General features: G+C 38.1%; 1 protein-coding gene across 3 annotated transcripts in view; it reads right to left on the bottom strand.

Moving 5' to 3' along the window:
* RALGAPA1 (Ral GTPase activating protein catalytic subunit alpha 1) overlaps window positions 1-26,077 on the bottom strand; it is a 265,029-nt gene that overhangs the window by 65,365 nt on the left and 173,587 nt on the right. For all 3 annotated transcript variants that reach the window (XM_062205258.1, XM_062205261.1, XM_062205260.1), the window contains exons 32-34: window positions 20,426-20,609; window positions 9,870-10,731; window positions 7,521-7,592 (exon numbers count right to left, since the gene is read on the bottom strand). In XM_062205258.1, the coding sequence (XP_062061242.1) occupies window positions 7,521-7,592; window positions 9,870-10,731; window positions 20,426-20,609 (1,118 nt within the window). The remainder of the gene's footprint in view (window positions 1-7,520; window positions 7,593-9,869; window positions 10,732-20,425; window positions 20,610-26,077) is intronic.

Genomic DNA, 26,077 nt, shown 5'->3' with positions numbered 1-26,077 from the left:
TTTAAGAACCCACAAAAGTAAAGTTAATCTGACAGAGGGAATATGACAGAGAATTATGGTACCATGTTTAAGTCTCTACGAGTATCTGCTTGAAAAACTCAGTAACGTGAGTTTTTATAAAACAAAATACGATGAAATTTACCCAAAAGTTAGAAGAAAACTTCAAAATATTATTAGGGATGAAACAAATTGAGAAAAAATTAGCAATCTTTCTAATTCTTGAGAAATTTCAAGCAATAATATCCCTTTTATGAAACTGAGTATAACCCTAAATCTGAAAACAAAGTAAGAACAGAATAAGCAATAACTATAGAACCTGCTAGTATGATGGATTATCTCCTAATTAAAAATTAATTTCGGATCAAGTCTTTGTTTCTCATAGTGTCCATTTCACTCCAACAGGTTTCCTTTTTGGTGCTCGGTTAGTTATCACAGATCAGGGAGAACACATGATATTTGTCCCTTTGGGACTGGCTTAATTCACTCAGCATGATGTTTTCCAGATTCCTCCATTTTGTTGCAAATGACTGGATTTCATTTTTTTTTTTTAATTGCTGTATAGCATTCTATAGAGTACATATCCCATAATTTCTTTATCCAGTCTACTGTTGATGGGCATTTAGGTTGATTCCAGGTCTTAGCTATTGTGAATTGAGTTGCAATAAACAATGAGGTGCAGACAGCTCTTTTATTTACCAATTTAATTTTCCTTTGGGTAAATTCCAAGGAGTGGGATGGCTGGGTTGTATGGCAGGGTTATATTCAGGTTTCTGAGGAATCTCCAGACTGACTTCCATAGTGGCTTAACCAGTTTGCATTCCCACCAACAGTGGGTGTGTGTCCCTTTTTCCCCACATCCTCGCCAGCATCTGTTGTTGGTAGATTTCTGTATGTGAGCCATTCCAACCGGGGTGAGGTGAAACCTCATTGTGGTTTTGATTTGCATTTCCCTGATTGCTAGTGATCCTGAACATTTTTTCAAGTGTCTGTTGGCCACTTGGATTTCCTCTTTTGAAAAATGTCTATTGAGGTCCTTGGCCCATCTCTTAAGTGAGTTGTTTGTTTTGTTGTTGTGGAGTTTCTTGATCTCTTTGTAAATTCTGGTTATTAATCCTTTATCAGTTGCACAGTTTGCAAATATTTCTTCCCATTCTGTTGGTTGCCTCTTTACTTTCCTGACTTTATTTTGCAGTACAGAAACTTCTCAATTTGATGTAATCCCAATTCTTAATTCTGGCTTTGACTGCCTGTCCCTCCTGGGTCTTTTCCAAGAAATCTTTGCCTGTGCCTATATCTTGCAGGGTTTCTCTATGTCCTCTAATAATCTGATGGTGTCAGGTCATAGATTTAGATCTTTAATCCATGTTGAGTGGATTTTTGCGTAAGGTGTAAGGTAGCGGTCTTGCTTCATGCTTCTGCACGTGGAAATCCAGTTTTCCCAGCACCTTTTGTTGAATAGACTGTCCTTGCTCCAGGAATTGGTTTTAGATCCTTGATCAAATATAAGTTGGCTGTAGATGTTTGGATTGATTTCTGGTGTTTCTATTCTATTCCATTGGTCTATCCATCTGTTTCTGTACCAGTACCATGCTGTTTTGATTATAACTGCCCTGTAGTATGTCCTGAAATCTGGTATTGTGATGCCTCTGGCTTTGTTTTTGTTGTACAAGATTGCTTTAGCTATTCGAGGTCTCCTGTGCCTCCATATGAATTTCAGCATCATTTTTTCCAGATCTGAGAAGAATGTCTTTGGTATTTTGATTGTTACCACATTGAATTGCTTTTAAGAGAATGGATATTTTGATGATATTGATCAGCCCTTGTCCTGACTGTTGAGGAACAACTTAATACTTTATCCCTTTCAGTATTTTTTTGTTCTTTTTAATACTATCGGTTGAACTCTTTAATTAACACACAGTTATTCTTAGGTGTTTAAATTTAACTGAAAAGTGATCCCTGTTAAATATAGAGTGGGAATAAGAGAGGGAGGAGATGTATAGTTTGGCACATGCTCAATTGGACTTGCCCCAAACAGTAGAGTTAGAAACGTATCAGGGGATTCCAATTCAATCCCATCAAGGTGGCATGTACCAATGCCATCTCACTAGTCAAAGTGATCAGTTTCAGTACACAATTGATCATAATGATAGGATTAAGAGTCAAAGGGATCACATAAACAAGACTAGTGTCTGTGAATACTAACTGATAGAATTAAAAAGGAGAGTATGATCCAACATAGGAAGCGGGATACACAGCAGACTCATAGAATGGCAGATGTCCTAAACAGCACTCTGGCCTCAGAATCAGCCCTAAAGGCATTTGGATCTGGCTGAAGAGCCCAGGAGAGTATTTCAGGCATGGAAAGCAAATACAATGGCAAAAAAAAAAACAAAAACAAAAACAAAACAAAACAAAACACCCTAAGTGAAAGATCTTTGTAAGATCCCAGTGGAAAGAACGGGCCATCAAAAAAGGAGGTACCTTTCTCTGAAGGAGGAGAGAACTTCCACTTTGACTATGACCTTGTCTAAATAAGATCAGAGCTGGCGAACTCAAGAGGCTTCCATAGCCTTGCCAACTCACGACAAGAGCCTCGGGTGACTACTGATGCCATAAATAAGTGTCAACTGTTAACAACAGGAGTCACTCTGCACTTACTCCCCATGTAGGATCTCTGTCCTTATTGTGTTGTACAATGTGAATTAACGGTATAACTAGTACTCAAACAGTACTTTATACTTTGTGTGTCTGTGTGGGTGCAAACTGTTGAAATCTTTACTTAATATATACTAAATTGATCTTCTGTATATAAAGATATTTGAAAATGAATCTTGATGTGAATGGGATGGGAGAGGGAGCAGGACATGGGATGGTTGCAGGTGGAAGGGAGGTTATGAGGGGAAAAGCCACGGTAATCCAAAAGCTGTACTTTGGAAATTTATATTTATTAAATAAAAGTTAAAAAAAAGAAACTATTGGCCTCAATCCCAAAGATCAAGTTTTTCTATAACTGACTAGAAGGTATAAGAATATTTTGAAGTTTTGAAAAGTAGTGTCTTTAATTAAATATTAAATTATAATCTAGTGATTCTAAAAAAACTAATTTCTAATAAATGTAACACAGTGAGAAGTCAAAAGAAAAGACAGGACTTATATACAGAAAAATTATCTAGTATTAGTTATCTAGTGATCTTATTAAAATACTATTAGTTAAGAAATCATACTATATGAGAACTCAATATATGCTGAAAAGGATTTTTCTAACATTTAACATGTTTTCCTTATAAAAACTTTCAGAAGACAGGCTACTTCTTTAGCACAATAGAAACTGCTGTTTTAAACCAACAAATAGTATCCTCCTTAATGAAACAGAAGAGCTATTTCCAATTCAATAAGGCAAGACAAGGATTCTCACTATTACTATACTATACTTACCACCAATTTGCTAGTTCTAGCCAGTGCAAAAGACTCAACAGAAGCAAAATATAGCAAAATAGCAAAAATAGGCATAATTACTGAAAAGGAGATTATCTGCAGATAATGATTATGGACCTAAACAAACCATGAGAAATAATTATATAATGTTTAAAATAAATAAGAGAATTCAACAAAGTGTTTGGATACAAGGTAAATACTAAAATAGAAAAGCACAGGAGATATAGAGGGGGTAAAATCTATTTTGGAATAGAAACAAAGTAATAAAACACCTAGGAACATTCATACAAGTAATATCTGTTTCTCAGAATAGATGAAAAACACACCATGACCAAGAACGGAGAAAATGATAATTTTAACAGTGCCTATTCCCCCCATATGAGATTTTTATGTTCTATATTAAATATTTGTTTATTTATTTATTTGAAAGCAGAGATACAGAGAGAGGAGGAGACAGATTTTCTGTTGCTTTCCTGAGTGCGTTAGCAGAGAGCTGGATGGGAAGTGGAATAGCCAGGACTTGAATCCACACCCATATGGGATGCTGGCATTGCAGGCAGAGTTCTATGCCACAGTACTGGTTCCCCATTTGACTTTTTTTTTTTTTAATGATTTATTTATTTGAAAGGCAGAGTTACAGAGAGTGAAGAGAGAGGAGAGGGAGGGAGAGGGGGAGAGAGTAAGTGAGCTTCCATCCACTGGTTCATTCCCCAAATGGCCACAATGGCTAGGGCTGGGCCAGGCCAAAGCCAGGAGCCAGGAGCTTCATCTGTGTCTCTCACGTGGGTGTGGGGGCCTAAGGAATTGGGTTGCCTTCCCATTAGCTTTCCAAGGCCATTAGCAGGGAGCTGTATCCAAAGTGGAGCAGCTAGGACACGACCTGGCACTCATATGGAATGCTGGTGTCAGAGGTGGCAGTTTAACCTGCTACAGCACAATGTCAGCCCCCAATATGAGATTTTTATTGAAAATCCAATTAAAATATTTATGAGTTTTTTTCCCCCCCTCTGGAAAACAACAGCATAACTCTAATACGTACTTGGGAAGAATAAACAGGTGACACTATTGAAGGGAAAAAAACCCACGTATATATGCCAGAGTGGGGTAAGGAAGAAGACTGGACCTATCAGATATTAAAATATAAAGGTATAATAAATTAAACAAGGTAACATTTCACAAAAGGATAGACCTATCAACAGAAATAGTTTGAAGGAGACAGGTTAATATTTGATAAGAGAAACACCAAATCAATGGGAGAGGTATGGATTATTCAACAAATCAGACTATTTTTCAACATTCAACTACTTCTGATACTCATTTCATAATTCAAAACGTATCTCAGAATGCATAAAGGAATAAATTATCTCCTCAACCAAATAAACATCTAGAAGGAAATAGAATACAGCGTTAAACTGATTTCAAGGGGCCGGCGCTGTGGTACAGTGGGTTAATGCTCTGGCCTGGAGCACTGGCATCCTGTATGGGCACTGGTTCGAGACCTGGCTGCTCTACTTTCCATCCAGCTCCCTGCTATGGCTGGGAAAGCAGTGGAAGATGGTCTGAGTCCTTGGGCCACTTTACCCGCGTGAGAGACTCGGAAGAGGCTCCTGGACCCTGGCTTCAGATCGGTGCAGCTCCAGCTGTGGCGGCTAATTAGGGAGTGAACCATCAGATGTAGGACCTCTCTCTCTCTCTGCCTCTCCTCTCTCTGTGTAACTCTTTCAATTAAATAAATAAATCTTTTAAAAAAATAAACTGATTTTAAGACAGAACTCAGTAAGCACAACAAACAAGGAAATGCAAAGAAAAAAATCGGAAATATGACTATTTTTATATAATCTGAAGTTATTTAAAACCAAAAGGTAAACAACTAATCAGGGAAACTCTCGCAAATATAAGGATACTTCGAAATGTTCAAGGAAATGTGTATTATGAAAACACAATGCATGGATTACAAAAAAGGTGTCCATCATCAGATGAATGGATAAATAAAATGTGGTGTATACACACAGTGGAATATTATTCTGCCATAAATAGGATTAAATTCTGTCAATATGACAGATTCTACACTATATTCCTAAAGTTGTACCTATGAAAAAATGCATTCATTAAATAAAAACTTAAAAAAAAGACAAATACTGAATGTTCTCCCTCCTATGTGAAAGCTTAAAAAAAAACCCCACTCAATGTGAACAAAGAATGTGACTACTAGAGACTGAGAGGGCTAGAAGTAGTATGAATGATGAGTACTGAATCAGAGTTTTATTGAAGGACTAAATTTCTGGGTTACACAGCATAGTGAGGAGATTATTGTTCACAATAAACAAGTAAATAGCCTATGAACAAAGCTCCAAGCCTCCAATCATAAAGTAAGGTCAAAGAAGGGGAAATGTTGATTACCCGGTCTTGATCAGTACATACTGTATTCATATATTGAAATATCACACTGTAGCCCACAAATAATTAAAATTAGTCAATTTTTTTTAAGATTAAGAAAACAGTGATTAATATCGTCTGCTGGCTAGGCTGAAGTTATATAGGGGTTCTTACACAATGTTAGTGGAATTACAAATTATCGCTTAAAGTAGTTATTTTGTAAAATATATGGCCCAAAAATACTTTATGTTTTGGCTCAATAATTCTATAGCTAGGAATCTATCCTAGGATAAGAAATGAAAAACAATGTAGGGGCTGGCGTCATGGCACAGTAGGTTAATCCTCCACCTGCGGCGCTGGCATCCCATATGGGTGCCAGTTCTAGTCCCGGCTGCCCCTCTTCCAGTTTAGCTTTCTGCTATGGCCTGGGAAAGCAGTGGAAGATGGCCCAGGTGCTTGGGCCCCTGCACCCATGTGGGAGACAGGGAAGAAGCTCCTGGCTTCAGATCGGCGCAGCTCTGGCCATTGTGGCCATTTGGGGAGTGAACCAGCAGAAGGAAGACCTTTCTCTCTGTCTCTTCTTCTCATTGTCTGTGACTCTACATCTCAAATAAATAAATAAAATCTTTAGAAAAAAAGAGAAAAACAATGTAAATGTCCAATAGTCACAGAATTTGGCAACCTGAAAGGTTATTTTTGAAAAATATCTAAATGAGGAATAAAGCAAAAAAAAAATTTTGTTGAGTCCAGTTTTGTAAAAAATATATCCATCTAAAACAAGAGACTGAAAATAAACACATGTTAGCAATAATGTTACAAAATATATGGATTATTTTCTGTTTTAGGTTTTCAAAGGAAGCTAAAAAGCATCACAATAAAAACCAGTTAGGAACTACAGGAAATGAATAAAGATTTTATTTGTCCATAAATTTGATACTAAGAGGCATGAGAGAGGAAAAGCTTGAAAGATAGTGACTGAGGCAAATTATTTTTCTGTTGTGTTTTAATGTAGACAACAAACGTGTATGGTAAGAGGACTAAGCAGAAAAACAAGATAAAGAGGATAACTTTTTGAAGAATATCTTAAAGCCGCTAGATGAGGTGGAAAGCACAAGGATATACAGGAGAAAAAAACAACTTTTTTGAAATGAAGGTAAGCAAGAGAAGATGGCTGAACACAGAAATTTTACTTTAATTTTTAAAAAGATTTATTTACTTTTTACTTATTTTGAAAGGCAGAGTGCTAGTGAGAGAGAGGAACAGAAATTTAAAGAAGGGAAGATCCAGAGGCAGTTAAGGTGGGACAGGCCAACATCATTTCATCCACTTTGCATTCCTGTAGAACAATGATGTAACAGTGGAAGGTTTGTTTCAAAGTGGCTACCTAACGCACCAGAATCACTAGATTTAATCAGAGCTGCAACTATTGTTTGTATGTGTGGGAAAAAACAAAAGATATTTTACAGGTTCAGTTAGTTTTCTGTGGTCTAGAAGATGATTATGAAACTCATGAAAAAGGTATAAAGAATTCAAAGATATCAAACATCTTAATGCAATCTTAATTTTTTCTTTAATTTCTTATTCCAAAGATTTCTTAGTTTCTGCTCAGAAAGTTATAAATCAACAATGCATTATTTTTCATATTATTCAAAAGAAAGAAACAGCGAAGAGTTGCTAGTTACAGATATGAGGGTTTTCCAACAACTTACCACTGCCTTGAATCCAGGTTTCTAAGTTCTCTAAGTAGCTTTTCATTTTTCTTCAGGAGATGAAAGCTCCTCCTAAATGGAGAGATTTATAAACATTGTCATCCCCTTCGCAGTGAATGACATGACAGTCCTGGAAAAACTCTCCACTCTACTCATGCAACTTTTAAACTTTTCTTGCCTTTTCATATTTTTAACAAAGGAGAACAGACCCTAAAAAAATGTAGAGAATGTATGTCATTATTTCTAACAGGCCCTGTGTACTTCAGCTAGCACAGCACATCTGTTGGCCTCTTTGATCTTCCCTGCAGATGTGAGCTTCCCAAACTTAGGTCCAGAGAAATGAATAAAAGCACTTGTAGGTTCCTTCTTAAGAGTTTCATAAAAATATGTGATAAAGTTGTACCACATGAGAAATAAACTATTTATGAAATCTAAATCATCACAACTAAGCAGGTGCAATAAAGATGGTATTTGTTTACATCCTTATTTTATACTATTATGTACATTTATATTTTGAAGCAGTATCTAAATTTACCAAATATCTTTTATGGGTGCTAGAAATGTATAAGTTATATTGATGAGATCAATGCTTTAATATTTTTCTCAAGAGACAACACATTACAACCATACCACAGATAAAGAATAGAACACATTTATCCTATAATTGACTGGCATTTACCTGTAGTTGGACATACCGTAAGGCGAACTGTATTTCTGATACAACATGACTTTCCCATAGAGGATATTCCCTTCTTTTTATTTATTTATTTATTTTTGCCAGGTACAGTTAGACAGTGAGAGACAGACAGAGAGAGAGTTATAGACAGTGAGAGAGAGAGACAGAGAGAAAGGTCTTCCTTCTGTTGGTTCATTCCGCTAATGGCAGCTATGGCCAGCGCCACGCTGATCCAAAGCCAGGAGCCGGGTACTTCCTCCCGATCTCCCATGTGGGTGCAGGGCCCAAGCACTTGGGCCATCCTCTACTGCCTTCCCAAGCCACAGCAGAGAGCTGGACTGGAAGAGAAGCAACCAGGACTAGTACCTGGCGCCCCAACCAGGAATAGAACCCGGGGTGCCAGGGCAGCAGGTGGAGGATTAGCAAAGTGAGCCACGGCACCGGCCAGGATATTCCCTTCTAATATAGGGAAGGGTTTAAATCAAGTAAGAATATAAATACTAAACAAGTCAGCAGAACTCCATTTCAATGCTTCACATGTATTTGAATTACTTTAGAATTTGTCTAGTGGCATCTGAGTTTCCTTTCCTACCATGCATTTTATTAATAATTCTGCTTCCATTTTTGTACAGCTTTTCATAACATAATTAAAAACTAAATTTACTCATATACGAACAATGTTGTACATTAGAATCCAATATTTTGTCTTTTATGTACATTACTTAATTCTCATGGCTATGTGAGGTGGAATTATTCTCAATTTGTAGACTACAGCATGATGCTCAAGGGTTAAGTGATTCAAAGTGATTCCCAGGTCTTCTGATGATACTATAATATTCTTTTCATTTAACTCCTACCTAACTTATTTGAATACTTCATGTGTTTATCTTAAGTTGTTTTTTTTTTTTTTAATTTTTTGACAGGCAGAGTGGATAGTGAGAGAGAGAGAGACAAAGGTCTTCCTTTGCCGTTGGTTCACCCTCCAATGGCTGCCGCGGCCAGCGTGCTGCGGCCGGCGCACTGCGCTGATCCAAAGGCAGAAGCCAGGTGCTTCTCCTGGTCTCCCATGGGGTGCAGGGCCCAAGGACTTGGGCCATCCTCCACTGCACTCCTGGGCCACAGCAGAGAGCTGGCCTGGAAGAGGGACAACCGGGACAGAATCCAGCACCCCGACCGGGACTAGAACCCGGTGTGCCGGCGCCGCAAGGTGGAGGATTAGCCTGTTGAGCCACGGCGCCGGCCTATCTTAAGTTTTTAATAAGGTATTGTAATATGCATCACAAAAAACAGTGAAAAAAAATCCAGATTCCTTTCTTGGTTTGATCCTGAATTAACTTGCCTTATTCAAAACAGAAATAAGTAGACTGTGCTTTTTCTAAAAATAGGTTGGTATGAAGGTTGGAAAAATAAATTTTTTTCCAGTTATATGAGTACAATTTCTAAATCAAACACTTCCGATATTCATTTTGAAAATGTTAATAATTTCATCTATTAAATTATCTTTTATCACTGTTAATTCCTGGTATTAGTGTCTCAAAACAATGTGCCTACTGGTCAAAGAACTAATTGGTAGATTAAAAGTTAGTGCAAATAAGAACGGATAGATAATTCTTCATTAGATGAGTAAGACAAACTTTTCTTTAAGAAAATAAAAATTTCTCCTTTGCTCTTACCGTTTGTCCCAGGAATTCATTCCCAGTATACTAAGAAGCAATCGGCAGTAATAAAATGCTGACTGAGGTTTTTGAGGTATTGGTTCATCTTGTTCCATGGCTTTCATGTTTAAATCATTAAAGTGCTTCTCAACAAATTCTTTTTCCTCTGTATGTTGCTTAAGGATGGCATTAATTACATCATTTTCCTGTTTTTCAGAAATGCATACAGGTTGTGGAGCAGGAATATTAAGTGAGATTCCAGTTCTCTGTAAGCATTCAGGACTAGTAACACCTAAATACTGCAAAAGCTCATCAAGAACATCTTCTTCATCTCTTATTGTATCCCAAGTTGGGACAGTTTCTCTAAATCGTTTAAACTGGACAGAAAGTTCATCTTTTACTGTTACGTCTTCTAAGCATTCATTAGATGCAGGAGGCTCTTCAGGCTTCTCTTGGTGAGACAATGAAAGTACAAAAGATGTAGGTTCTGACAAGCCACTTACAGGAGGTGGGCCATACAGTATAGCAGAATCCCACGAATATTTTCCAGAGAGATCACGTACTATGATTCTGACATTTGAGTTGGCCGATGCGAGGCCAGCAGATAAACCCCCTCCAGGCATACTCTCTTCTGATCTGATCTGGATACAGGATACTAAAGTTGTATTGTTTAATACAAAGAACTGAATGTTTGGACTCTCAAAAAGTTCAGGAGACAGTTCAGTACTTTCACTGTAATGATTGTCGTGATTTTCACACACCTGACTTGTTAACATAGCAGGACCACCACTCATTGGATAATGGCCCAAGTGATTCACCAGATGCGTAATAACAGTGCGAGCTGCTATAGAGATTAATCCTTGTTGCATTTGAGTTTTCACTGAAAATAAAAACAAAAATACATAAATGAGTGAGAACACTACATCTTCCTAGGAAGTCATCTGACACTGAAATGTTAGACATACATAGGGAGTTCATCACATTGTTAAAAACACAAGTATTTGAGTAAGTAGTAATATTTCCAGTTTAGATTCTGTATTTCAGGAATCATGGCAAAGAGGGAAGAAAACTGTTTTGTGATTAAGTTTCATCTGATAAGGTAGCCTTTTTGGGAGATTTTTACTAATGAATCCAGAATTTAAAATAAAGCCTTTACATGAAATCTTATAAATCAGGGCGGGCATTTGGCCTAACTGTTAAGATACCAGCTGGGACACCAGCATGCGGTACCAGAGTGACTGGATTCAAGTCCTGACTCCACTTCCAATTCCAGCTTCCTGCTAATGCATACCCTGGGAGGCAGCATGGGGAAGCACAGTAGCTGCATCCCTGCCACCCATATGGGAGACCTGCACTGTGTTCCTGGCTCCTGGCTTTGGCCCAACCCAGCCCTGGCCATTGTGGGCATTTGTGGAGTGAACCAGCAGATGGGAACTGTGTTCTGTCCATCAGTCTCTATTTTTCTGCCTCTCAAGTTAAAAAAAAAAATTAAGTCTTATAAACAAGCCCTTGAAATTACAGATTAAAAAGCCAATGAAATCTCCCCAACTGTTAAGTCTCTTACATCAAGGAAGATGCTAGATTCAGAAAGATAGCTTGCAGCACACCTTAAATGTCATTTAATTCTGACTTTTACTGAGGATATAAAAGTGTTTCTGGGAAAGGGGTATTCTAATGAAGCTTAAGGAGTTGGAATCGATTTAAACAGCAAGTCAGTATAGGTAGCACATGCCAAGTAAGATTTAAAGGAAAAACTATTTGATGGACCTTCTTATATTATCTAAGGTATTCTTCCAGGTCAAGGTGGTCTATTGTAATAGCAAGAAATCTTTTCCAGGGGCTGGCACTGTGGCGCAGCAGGTTAATGCCCTGGCCTGAAGCGCCGACATCCCATACGGGTGCCGGTTCTAGTCCCGGCTGCTCCACTTCCAATCCAGCTCTCTGCTATGGCCTGAGTCCTTGGGCCCCTGCACCCGCGTGGGAGTCTCAGAAGAAGCTCCTGGCTCCTGTCTTCAGATTGGCGCAGCTCTGGCCGTTGCGGCCATCTGGGGAGTGAAACAGCGGATGGAAGACCTCTTTCTCTCTGCCTCTCCTCTCTGTTTAACTCTGACTTTCAAATAAATAAATAAATCTTAAAAAAAAAAATCTTTTCCATCCTTAAGTACATCAGAAGAGTGAATAATCAAGAAGCATACTGACAAGAATAATTTAACAGGGGCCAGCACTGTGGCATATGGGTTAAGCTGCAGCCTGTGGCGCTGGCATCCCATATGGATGGCAATTTGAATCCCGGCTGCTCCATTTCCCATTTAGCTCCCTGCTAATGCATTGGGAAAGCACAGGAAGATGGCCCAAGTATTTGAGCCCTTGCTCTCACGTGGGAAACCCGGATGATGTTCCCGGCTCTTGGCTTTAATCTGCCCCAACCCTGGCTGTTGGAGCCATTTGGGGAATGAACTAGCAGGTGGAAGACATCTCTCTGTCTCTGCAACTGTCCCTCTCTATAACTCTGCCTTTCAAATAAATAAATAAAAATTTTTTAAAAAGTAACAGAAATCATGGACAAGGTAGGCATTTGGTCTAGTAGATAAGTCACATATTTGTAAGCCTGCATCCCACATGCCTGAATTCATGTCCTAGCCTGCTCCTGCATCTAGCTTCCTTTAATGTACACTCCAGGAGGTGGCGGCAGGGTCTCCCATGTAAGAGATCTAAAGTGAGTTCTCTGCTTTGACTTGGCTCAGTCTGGACTGTGTGGGCATTTGGGGAGGTAACCAGTGGATAGGAGATCTCTTCCTATCTGTCTCTTTCTGTTTCTCAAAATTTAAAAAACAAAATCACAGAAAGCAGTAAAAAGAAAGCTCAAAGAATATAGTGTTTATGACATCTGGAAAGGCAAGGTGTCTCAAAGTCAGGAAAAAGAAGCATAGGGCAAAAGAAAAGTAGAGAATATAGAAAGACAGTAAAGTGGAAAACAAGAAAACAGACAATCACTTGTCAAAACCAACTAGCTGAAAACACCCAGTGTGATTCTCAAGAAGGTTGATGTGGAAGCCAGTTTTGGATTGAGTGGTGTCAAGAAGTGTGAACAAGTGATTAATGGTTATCTTGTTACTTTCCATCTAAGATGTAAAAGAAGAGTTGTCTTTGGTAAAGAAGCATTTATGTCTGCAAGTGCTTACAAGTGGTTATAGTGCTCTTGTATTTATTTAGTTTTAGACAGAATTTTGGAGTATTTGTGTTGCTTTTATTATTCCACCAGTTGCAGAGTGACCTTGTGTGAGTGTTGTTTATATTCTCTAGAATCACAGAATGACCTCATGGGAGTACTGTTTATATCCTCTAGAAGTTAATCAGTTAGAAACAGTAGGGCTTAGGTTTCCACACACATATTCAACAATGACTGTGGAGCCAGCATTGTGGTACAGTGAGTCAAGCCACTGTCTGTAGTGCTGGCATCCCATATGAGCACTGGTTATAGAGTCCTGGCTGCTCCACTTCTAATCTAGCTCCCTGCTAATGCACCTGGGAAAGCAGCAGAAGATGGCCCAAGTCTTTGGGTCCCTGCCACCCACATGGGAGACCTGCATGGAGTTCCAGGATCCTGGCTTCAACCTATCCCAGCCCCACTCATTTCAGCCATTTTGGGAGTGAACCTACAGATAGATCTTTTTCTCATTGTCTCTCCCTCCCTCTTAGTAACTTTCAAATAAATAAAATAAATATGTATTTTTAAATGCCTGTAACCTAACTTGAAAAATAAGAGACTGGCTTGTACACTGCTAGTTATGATCACTAAAAAAAAGGCAAGATAGAATCATGTGACATTTTCAAGGTTAGCACTCTCAGGATTAAGAACCAATACCATTGAGCATAAACAGAGAGTAAGCAAATAGCTGCTATCCACTAACACCAACATCAACTTCTTCATCTGTGAAAAAAAGAATAGCTTTCTTTGGGCTTTGGTTGGTTTTATATATTATTAGTATCCCAACCTTAATCTTAAAGCCTATAATCTTCAATTATCATTCATTCAAGTTTTTTTGTCCACATACATATGAATATCTAATAGTTTATTTAGAAGGCTTCAATTACATTGAGGTTTTAAAATTTTTAAAAAAGATTTATTTATTTGAGAGGCAGAGTTACAGCGAGGCGGGGGCAGAGGCAGAGAGAGGAGAGGTCTTCCCATCCGCTGGTTCACTCCCCAAATGGCCACAAGGGTAGGAGCTGCACCAATCCGAAGCCAGGAGCCTGGAGCTTCTTCAGAGTTTCCCATGTGGGTGCAGGGGCCCAAATCCTTGGGCCATCTTCTGCTGCTTTCCCAGGCCATTAGCAGGGAGCTGGATTGAAAGTAGAGCAGCTGGGACTCGAATTGGCGCCCATAAGCGATGCTGGCACTGTAGACAGTGGCTTTACCTGCTACGCCACAGCACTGGCACTGAGGTTTCTATTTTTTAAAAAAATTAAAAGATTTATTTATTTGAAAGGAAGAGTGACAGAGAGTGATAGATTCAGAGAATGAGAGAGTGAGAGAGAGAGAGAAAGAGGAAGAGAGAGAGAGAGAAAGAGAGAGAGAGAAACAGATCTTCATCTACTGGTTTACTCCCTAAACAGTCACAATGGCCTCTCCAGCCCAAGCCAGGAGACTGGAACGCCATCTGGGCCTTCCAGATGGGTTGCAGAGGCCCAAGTACTTGGGCCACCTTCTGCTACTTTCCCAGGATTGGAAGCACAGTAACCAGGACTCAAACTGGTGTTCTGATATGGGATGATGACGTTGCAGGTGGCGGCTTAACCCCCTGAGCTACAATGCTGGCCACAGAGCTTTTAAATTACATGTATAAGGCTAGTTCTGAAAAATCAACCACAGAACAATAGATGACAACACTAAATGGTTAATCTTAATTAAGACTATAAACAAAGGAGAAAGAAACACATGGGTGGCCTGCGTCTAGTGTCTGCTTCCCCTTCTCCTCTAACAACTCTGAATCTAAGAGGCTGATCCAGCTCGTGCTCCTCAGTTTGCACATGAGCGCAGAGGGTTCACAAAGCTGTGACTTGCCTGCTACAGGAAATTTCACACCAGGGCTGGTCTTCTGCTTTCTAGCTCAGTGTCATCTCACCCTTTACCACAACTCTAATTTTCACATTTTTTTTCTTTTGTTAAATTGCCTTTTCTTGGAAACATTAGAAAATAATGAATGCAAAACTCAATTTTCTGTGTGTATGAACTTCAGAAGAAAGTACTACTTAGCATAAAATACTAAATGGTCAGGATCAACCGAAAAATGATGTTTCAAGTGGTAGTGAAAAAAATACAATTAATGAATTCAAAACTTTTGATATAGGAAAAATCTATTCTTTACTCTTCCTTTCTTGCCTCTGTGTGATAAAGAGGTGATGTATTCTAAGTAGTGAATATTAAGAGAACACAAAAGTTTAACTTACGAACAAGGGAAAGAGTGTAATTTGATAGAAATTATCACAGGATAATTGCCATGCTCTGTGATCATGGATAAATCACAATAAAACTTCTTAAATGTCATTTTTCTGTAAGAATAACAGACTTACTTATAAATGTAAATTTAAAAGTATTATATACAACACTGCATATAACAGAAATGATCTAAGTCATTCAATTTTGAGAATTACAAGATATATGTTTAATGTTTTTCAAACTTGCTCATAAATAAATTCCAAGAATGAGTCAGTTTTTCCCTAAAACATAAACCCCCAATCCCAGGTACCAGTCCATCCTATACATCCCCTTCTCAAGGAGCAGACAGTGGGAATGCAGTTTCAAAGAACTTGTCTGGGGCTGGGCATTTGGCCTAGCAGCCAAGATGCTTGTTAGGGCAGCTGCATCCCACATCAGAATGGCTGGGTTTGATTCCCAGTCAGGTTCCTGATTCCAGCTTTTAGCCAATGTGCACCCTGGGAGTTAGCAGTGATGAATCAAGCAGTTTTATTCCTGTCATTCATATGCAAGACCTAGATTAAGTTCCTGACTCCTAACTTCAGCCCAGCCCAGCCTAGTCCTGGACATTTCTGGGCATTTGGGGAGTGAACTAGCAGATGGAAACTCTGGCTTGCTGTTTCTCTCAGCCTTTCAAATAAATTAATATAACTTTAATAAAAGAGCTTGTTCATAAATCTATCAAAATTATTAAACCTGAAAACAAAGAATAAATTTAGATTTCATATGCAGATAAAGGCATTTTTTTCTTCCCTAAGTTGCTTCTCTAAATTCAAGCTATATGCATAAATGTAAATACCTCTCAATGTGTTAATTGGGCAATTAGATTTACTTTTGAGCTATAAAATATAGAACATACATCTCTCATACTTATCTACTAAGACACAAAGAAGACATGATATTCTCTAATTTAGACATTCAAAATAAAATTCTAAAGTAACCAGCCTTGTGAGAAAATGCAAAATGAAGATATTGATGCTTCTATGTCTTTATGTAACTAGTATTCATTTAAATAAGTCTATTCAGGGTTGTCTTTTCAGATTGTCAGATTAAACAAACCCTACAGCATTTGGAGCAAACCCGTAATTATAGATTATTATGGCATACAAAAGCAGCAGGACATAAAAAGCTGCTGCAATTCACTGCACTGTAATAGAACATGCAGAGGAAGTTAATTTTGGCAAATGCTTTAAATATTAGCTTTGCATAATATGTATAGGTGAAACTATAATTAGGACAGAATGAATCCTTTAGAGCCTTTCACTCTGACCCTACAAATGATGACTTTTTGCTAATAAGACTACTGCCATTTGACAAAGAGCCAACTTACTACCTTGCCTTATTCTTCAGTAAATTTAATAATTGCAGCTACTCCTGCCAATAGTTCTCAAATCAGTCTTGTTCAGTCCAATACTGAGCTTATTAGGGACACTCTATGTTTAGAATTCTTTGGCCAAAAAAGTACTTGAAGATGATGAAGCATGCCTTAGACAAGGGCACAATGATCAGTCATTTTTACCAAATTAAAAAAAGCCCCACAGCTTATAATCACTACAAGCCAGAGAATCACCTGCTGTTAGCTCCAGGCTGTTCCTTAAAAATTCTGCATTTATCTGGTCCTTAGTTTCTTTAAAGAAGTCTGAAGGGAATACTATAGAGCATTTGATACCAATACAAAGTTCATCTGTTTACACTATTTTTTTTTTGGTTCTTTTACAGTGATTGATATTGTACAGTATATTTTATATGAAATACATCAAAACTTCCTTTTATATTATTAAAATCTATTTATTGTGTTGTTAAAGAAACATGCTATACTGTCTTAACTCAAAAATGCAAAGAGCAACTAATTTTTCACATAATTTTATTCTTAAGAGATCATTTTAAGTTGCTGTATCAATTAACATACAAATTATTGTGCTATATTATGCTATCCAGTCTATCTTTTTATATTTGAGGAGTTACTATTTTATTTGTATATGGCAGTACTTCTAGAAGTTCATGAAAAATGCTTCTCAAGAAAAAACAATGTGTGGATGTTATTGTATTTTATTTGAAAAGCAGAGAGCCACAGAGAGATGGGGTGGGAGAACAGGCTCCTGGACTAAACCAGGTTGAAGCTAAGAGATATGAACTCTAGGTCTCCAATGTGGGTGGCAGGAACCCAAAACCACTTGAATTATCACATGCTGCCTCCCAGGGTCCTCATTAGCAGGAAACTGGAATCAGGGGTGGAGCCAAGGCCCAAACCCAGGTATTCTGATATGAGATACAGGTATCTCAGCTGCCAGGCCAAATACCTGTCCCAGAGTTTAAAAAAACATTTGCACTGAAATTAACTTACTTAATTCTGTTTCCATGAACTTTTTGAAGTACCCTCATATTTGTGTTCTAGACAAAATATCCGCAACTTATCATCAATCTAAAACCCTAGCCTCACTTCCTGACCTCTAACTTCCTCCACTCTGCTGCAGCTCTACTTTGGAAAGTTTTTCAAGTTCAGCTTACTTCTAAAATTTATTTGAAGAATTTCCTGCACATAAAACATTGCTTTAAAAGCCACTGTCCTAATATAGTGATGCTCTCAGTGGTTATCCACTATGTCTGCACATTAGTCATGTGCAGAGCTTTCGAAAAATTCCAGCAATCTTGGGTTATCAAAAAATTTTTGGATGGCATTGGAGCATCAGTACTCTTATTACACATCCAAAGGTGAGATCCACTGTTCTAGCTTCTTATTGCCAACCATGCCTTCTTACTGTCTAAATAACTATTCTCTCTCAGTGTACTAGCTATTGCTTGTAATTCATTCATTCTTGGGTTTCATGGCTAAACCATATGCCAATATTCTGAAATCCATACTTCCCTTGCATTTCTGCCTCACTCACCTTATGGTTAAATATTGCAACCAAAACAATGTAGTTTCTGTTTTCTATTATGACCTCAGTAACTTCTGTCAATTCCCATCCTTTCCTTCCATCTTCCTTTTCTTCCTAGTTAGGCCTATCCCTAACACCTGTACTTCCCAGCTCACCTCTTCCAGGAATTCAGCAGAATTGAGTCTTTTACTGATATCCTTTTCATTTACTTCCTTAATAGGCTCTAAATAATCAACTCTTTTGATCCTAACCTTGAATCATCCTTTAGTTTACCTACTGTTTTATTATCTTTTCACTTTCCAACAAACTTCTTTACAGAGTATTTTCCATGGGATGGCTCTCCTTCCTCAGCCTGCAGTCATTTGTTTCGGCCTCCTACTTCTCTGCTGACACTAAAGCAGACATATTTGCCAGTCCTTTCGTACTTGACCTCTGTTGGCTAGCCTTTTAAAAGGCTTTCTCTTTTCATAGTTTCTAAGAAATGACTCTCCCAGCTTTCCTACCCTTCCAACATTTTCTTCTCAGAACCCACAGAAGTAAATGTAGATTCCTAACAATGATCTGTTGCCAAGATCTAGGTCTGTATATACCAATAACTCTCCACTAGGTGTCTTCACATGAATGTTCAATAAGCATCCCAAACTAAGTATTTACCATACTGCTTTCCACATTCTTCCTCCCCAGTCACTTCTTCTCTTACATTCTTGATCTAGCCTGGGGAAAATCTAACCAATCTCCAAGTCAGAATCTAACCAATCAGAAATCTGTAGATCCTTCCTTTTTCTTAACAAAAGCCTCTAGACTTAACTACCTAAATATTTTTCAAAGTTATCTTTCTTTTCTGTTCCTACCATCATTCTTTAGTAGGTATTCTTTAACTAAATGAAATTAAATTTAAAAAGATCTAAACGAACAAACAAACAAAAAATTAAATGAAGAGTTCAGTTAAAGCCTTCAGCAACTATTCCTTGGCATATTATAACAGTAGCAAGATAGATCACGCTGGTTTTGGGGAAACTTCCCAAATCAATCTCATATATCAAGGTTTAGAAAACTTTTTCTGTAAAGGGCCAGATGGTATCTATTTCTGTTTTGTGGGCCATGTGATTTCTGCTGCTGTTCAACATTGCTAGTTATACTAAAGAAGCCATAATGACACAAAACTGAACAACATGGAGACAGTCCAATAAGACTATCTACAGAAACGGGCCTCTGGCATGAGCCATAATTTGCTGATTCCTACAAAATACTGTCAAAAGTGTTCTTAATACTAATTTTATCATGTGTTCCCTTCCTGAAAACTCTTCACTCTCTGCAATGTTCCCATGTACCATATTATCTTGCATATACTTTTCTTTTTATACTCATAAGGTTATTTGCTTAGATTTTTCTCTTATATCAGAAAGTGAATTCTTGAATGTAGACAAACTGGGATTTTAAAAGAAAGCTACTGAGTTCACTCTTTTCCAAGAAATGTGCAGAGTGCTTTAAAAATGTTAGTATTCAAAACAACCCTACAAAGGAACTAATATTATGCTCAACTTAAAAATAAGAAAATAGTTACTTAGCAATTGGGAGTCAAAATTCAGTAGCAGGTCTGTCAGACTTCAAAGTTCTCTCATTCTATGTAAATCATATGATATATGTAATATCAAAAAGAAAACCTAAGAATAAAATAGCCATATAATAAAGGGAACATTATTATAAATAGTATTAGTAATTGTACATAAACATATATATCTTACACTACAAATGAACTTCCGGGGGTTGGCACTGTGGTGTAGTAGGCTAAACCTCAGCCTGTGGCACCAGCTTCCCATACGAGCTCCAGTTCATGTCCTGGCTGCTCTTCTTGTGATCCAACTCTGCTTGTGGACTGGGAAAGAAGTGGAAGATGGCCCAAATGCTAGGGCCCTTGCACCCGCATGGGAGACCTGGAGAAGGCTCAAGGCTCCTGGCTTCTGGTTTTGGAACAGCTCAGCTCTGGCTGTAACGGCCATCTGGGGAAGTGAACCAGTGTATGGAAGACCTTTCTCTCTGTCTCTCCCTCCTATCTGTAACTCTACCTTTCAAATAAATAAATAAATAAATAAAATGAACTGCTAGAATATACGTGGTTATATAAACAATCAAAGTAAGAGATATTCTTTTCCTCCATTAAATCAAACCTTGCAGGAACCCAAGCAGTCATATTACCTCTAAAGAATTCATTTTACCTTCTGTTACTGGCTGGAGTTTAGAAGACCGCTCTGAATCAGGAGAGTGTAGAGGTTCAGGCTCTTTCAGACTCTCCAAATGCATAAAAGGATCATAATCTACAGATGCCAAATCAGACAGGCTTATTGGAAAATATTTTGGATTGCTAAAACATTGAGCTCCATAAACACACCCATGTAAAACCTGAAAACAGAGAAAAGAAAATTCCAAATTTTACTTTCAAGTGGAAATAAATAAAAATAAAAGGAGAAAAAAGTCAACTGGTAACAAAAGAACTTGGCAACATTTTTAGATATTTTTAAATTTAGCTATTCAATTAAGGTAAAATTTAATAACTCTTAAAAAATGAGTAAAATCTAACAAATGATTCTTCCATTCAGCAAAAACAACAGTATCTTATAGAAAATACTATTTTTAGATTTATATATGAATTTACTTTTATTTTTAAAATTGTTTAAATAAGTTTGTCATGCTTTTCATAAATACAGATTTAGGAGCACAGTGATACTCCTACCGTACACTACTTCTTGCCCATGCTCCCGCACTCCTCTTTCCTTTCTTATTTTTTCTTTTAATTATTACAATGACATATTTTCAGTTTATTTTATAAGCAAAGCTTAACCTTCCACGAAGTAAATAATTCAACAAACAATAAAGAACTTGTCTCACCAGTAGAGACAAGGGCTGTAAATACAAATCAATTCTCAAAATGTCAATTTTGTTCATATACATAACAATTTTTTGTGCTCTATTAGTTGTAACAGATCAGGGAAAACATAAGGTATTTGTCATCTTGGGACTAGCTTATTTCACTAAGCATAATGGTTTCTAACTGCATTCACTTTTTGCAAAAGACAGGATTTCATTCCTTTTTACAGCTGAGTAGTATTCCATAATGATATATCTCACACTTTATCAAGTCATCAACTCAGTCATTGGGATTGATTCCCTATCTTAGGAATTGATTCCCTATCTTAGCTCTTGTGAGTTGAACTGCAATAAACATGGGGGTATAGATAACTCTTTCATATGCAGATTTCATTTCGTTTGGGGAAATTCCCAGGAGTGCAATGCTGGGTCATATGATTAGACCTGTTTTTAGATGGCTGAGAAATCTATACAGTGTCTTTCATGATGGTTGTCCTAGTTTACATTCTCACCAACAGTGTATTAGGGTATCTTTTCTCCACAATTTTTTGCCAGCATTTATTATTTTCTGATTTATGTACAAGAGCCATACTAACTAGGGTGAGGCAAAATCTCATTGTGGTTTTGATTTACATTTCCCTGATGGCTAGTGATCTTGAGTATTTTTTCATCTGTCTTTTGGCCATCTGAATTTCATCTCTTGAAAAATGCCTGTCCATATCCTTTGCCTATTTTTTTTTTTGACAGGCAGAGTTATACAGTGAAAGAGAGACGCAGAGAGAAAGGTCTTCCTTCCGTTGGTTCAACCCCCAAATGGCCGAAATGCTGCACCGATCCGAAGCCAGGAGCCAGGTGCTTCCTCCTGGTCTCCCATGCGGGTGCAGAGCCCAAGCACTTGGGCCATCCTCCACTGCCATCCTGGGCCATAGCAGAGAGCTGGACTGGAAGAGGGGCAACCGGGACTAGAACCCGTGGTGCCAGTGCCACAGGCAGAGGATTAGCCAAGTGAGCCGTGGCGCCAGCCTATTTTTTAACCAGATTGTTTGCCTTGCTGTTGTGGAGTTTTTTGAGCTTATTATAGATTCTACATATTACTCCTGTATCAGTTGCATAGTTTGCAAATATTTTCTCCCATTCTTTTGGCTGCTTCTTCGCTTTGTTGAATGTTCTTTTTGTAGTGCAGATGCTTCTCACAAGTTTATTTTTGTGCCAGTAGCAGGCCATTGGATTATAACTGCCCTGTAGTGTGTCTTGCAATCTGATATTGTGATGCCTCTGGCTTTGCTTTTGTTTAAAATTGCTTTAGTTCTTCAGGGTCTCTTTTGTCCATATGAATTTTATCAGCATTTCTTCTAGGTTTGTTGGTATTTTGACTGGGATCACACTGAATCTGTAAATTGCTTTTGGTAGTGTGGACGTTTTGATGGTATTAAATCTTCCAATCCAATCATGAAAGATTCTTCCACTTTTTTGTTGTCTTCTTCCCTTCTTTAATGTTTTGTAATTTACATTGTAGAGGTCTTTCAACTGCTTGATTGAAGTTATTCCAAAGTATCTAGATTTTTTTGAATGGGCCAGCATTATGGTACAGTGGGTAAAGCTGCTGCCTGCAGTGCCAGCATCCCATATGGGCACCAGTTCATGTCCCGGCTGCTCCACTTCCAGTCCAGCTCCCTGCTAATGGCATGGGAAAAGTAGTGGAAGATAGCCCAAGTGCTTGGGCCCCTGCCACCAATGTGGGAGTCCCACAGGAAAGTTCTCGCTCCTGACTTTGGCCTGGCCCGATCCTGGCTGTTGTGGCCATTTGGGAAATAAACCAGTGGATGGAAGATCTGTCTATCCCTTTCTCTCTTTAAAATAAAAAAAAAAAAAAACTTAATTTTTTTTTTGGTAGCTATTGTGAATGGGACTGATCTTACAAGTTCTTTCTCAGACATGGCATTGTCTGTATACACAAAGCTATTGATTTTTATGTCTTACAACTTTACCAAACTCTCTCATGAGCTCCAGTGGTCTCATAGTGGAATCTTTTTGTTTTCCTACTTATGGGATCATTTCATCTGCAAACAGGGATAATTTGACTTCCTCCTTTCCAATTTGTATCTCTTTGATTTCTTCTTCTTGCCTAATGGCTCTGGCTGAAGCTTCCAGAAATGTATTGAATAGCAATGGTGAAACTGGACATCCTTGTTTGGTTTCAGATCTTAGTGAAAATCCATTCAATATGATGCTGGCTATGGGTTTGTGATATATTGGCTTGAATGTTCCCTCTATACTTAATTTCCTTAAGATTTTCATCATGAAAGGATGTATATTTTATCAAACCCTTTTTCTGCATCTATTGATCTATTAGGATAATCATACAGGTTTTTTTTAAAATATTTTATGTTTTTGAGAGGTAGAGTTACAGACAGAGGGAAAAGAGATAGAAAGAAAGGTCTTCCTTCTGCTGGTTCACTCTCAAATGGCTGCAACTGCAGTTGCACCAATCTGAAGCTAGGAGCCAGGAGCCAGGAGCTCCTTCAGCGTCTTCCAGACAGGTGCAGGGGCCCAAGCACTTGGGCCATTTTCTACTGCTCTCCCAGGCCATAGCAGAGAGCTGGATTTGAAGAGGCACAGCTGGGACTTGAACTGGTGCCCATATTGGATGCCAGCACTGCAGAGAGGATTAACCTACTCAGTGCTGGCCGCAATCTATGGCTTTTATTCCGATGTGATGTGATGTATTACATTTATTAATGTGATGTGACATATGACATTTATTGACTTGTGTATGTTGAACTATCCCTACATACCAGGGATAAATCCCACTTGGTACAGGTGAATTATCTTTCAGATATGTTTTAGATTCAATTACAGTATTTTGTTGAGGATTTTTGCATCTATGTTCATCATGGATAACAGTGTATAGTTCTGTTTCTTTGTTATATCTTTTTTTTGGTTTAGGAAGTAAGGTGATGCTGACCTCACAGAAGGATTTTGTTGGATTCTCTCCCCTTTCAATTGTTTTGAATAGTTTGAGAAGAACTGGAATTAGTTCTTTAGAAGTTTGGTAGAATTCAGCAGTGAAGCCATCTGGCCCTGGGCTTTTCTTTGATGGGGGTGAGGGGAGTCTTTATTAGTGATTCAATCTCCATCTTGGATATTGGTATATTTAGGTTTTCTATGCCTTCGTGACTCAATTTTGGTAGATTGTATATGACCAGAAATCTATCCATTTCTTTTAGGTTTTCCAATTTGTTGGCATGTAGCTGTTTATAGTAATTCATGATGATTCTTTTTATTTCTGTGGTGTCTGTTGTACCATCTCATCATTTCATTGATCTTTTGTATTATTTTTGGCCTCAATTTTGTTTATTTCTTCTCTAATATTAATTATTTCTTTCTTATTAATTTTGGGTTCGGTTTGTTCATGTTTTTCTGGGTCCATGAGATGCCTTATTAGATCATTTATTTAATACCTTTCCAATTTCTTGATGTAGGCATTAATTGTTACAAATTTCCCTTTTAAAATAACTTTACTTTTGCTAAATCCTATAGGTTTTGATATGTAGTATTATCATCTTCATTCATCTGCAGACATTTTTTGATTTGTTCTATGACCTGCTCTTCATTTTGAGTGTGTGGTTCAGTCTTCTTGTGTTTGCATATTTTCTGAAGTTTCTTGTCAACTTCCAGCTTCATTCTATTGTGGTCAGAAAAGATACCTGGCATTATTTCAGTGTTTTTGAATTCGTTGAGACTTGCTTTATTTCCTAGAATATGACCTACTTTCTTGAAAGTTCCATGCACTGTTGAAAAGAATGTGTATTATGCATCTGTGGGATGAAACTTCTGTAGATATCCATTAGGCCCATTTGGTCCATAGTGTAGATTAGCTCTGTCCTTTTTTTTTTTTTTAATATTTACTTATTATTTATTTGAAAGGCAGAGTTACAGAGAGGCAGAGGGAGAGACAGACAGGTCTTTCATATGCTGGTTCACTCTCCAAATGGCCCCAATGGCTGGAGCTGGGCTGATCTGAAGCCAGGAGCCAGGAGATTCTTCCAGGTCTCCCATGTGGGTGCAGGTGCCCAACCATTTGGGCCATCTTCTACTGCTTTCCCACACCACAGCAGAGACCTAGATTGGAAGTAGAGCAACCGAGACTTGAACTGGCGCCCACATGGGATGCGAGCACTGCAAGCAGTGGCTTTACCGGCTATGCCACAGCGCCCACCCCACTCTATTGTTCTTTATTGATTTTTTTTTTGCCTGGCTGATCTGATCCCATTCATCATGATCCCATTGATGAAAGTGGGGAGTGAAGTTCCCCATTATTAATGTATTGGAGTCTATGTCTCTTTATATTTATTAACATTTGTTTTAAATAGCCAGGCACCCTGGCATTAGGTGCATATACATTTACTACAGTCACATCTTCCTGTAGAGTTGATCCCTTAATCATTACATAATGACCTTATTTGTCTCTTTTAACAGTTTTTGTGTTAAAGCCTATTTTGTCTGATGTTAGGATGGCTACATCTACTCTTAGCTTTCTTAGCATGGAATATCTTTTTCTATCTCTTCACTTTTAGTCTGTGTATATCTTTGCTGGTGAGGTATGTTTCTGGTAGGCAACAAACAGATGAGTCTTTTTTTTTTTTTTTTTAAGATTTATTTATTTACTTGAGAGGGAGAGTTAGAATGAGAGGGAAAGACAGAGAAAAAGGTCTTCCATCCACTGGTTCACTCCATAAATGGTTGTAGCAGCTGGTGCTGGGCCGATCCAAAGCCAGGAGCAAGAGCTGCTTCCGCGGCTCCCACATGGGTGCAGGGACCCAATCACTTGGGCCATCAACAGAGAGTTGGATTGGAAGTGAGCAGCAAGACTCAAACCAGCACCCATATGACATGCTGGAGCCACAAGTGGATGCTAGACCTACTGCGCCACAGCTCCATACCTGGGTCTCATGTTTTTAATCCATTCAGCCAGTCTGTATCTTTCAATTAGAGAATTTAGG

Source organism: Lepus europaeus, chromosome 11, assembly GCF_033115175.1.
Source record: "Lepus europaeus isolate LE1 chromosome 11, mLepTim1.pri, whole genome shotgun sequence".
In the NCBI taxonomy this organism is placed as follows: domain Eukaryota; kingdom Metazoa; phylum Chordata; class Mammalia; order Lagomorpha; family Leporidae; genus Lepus; species Lepus europaeus.
This window is presented reverse-complemented; position numbering and strand designations above follow the sequence as displayed.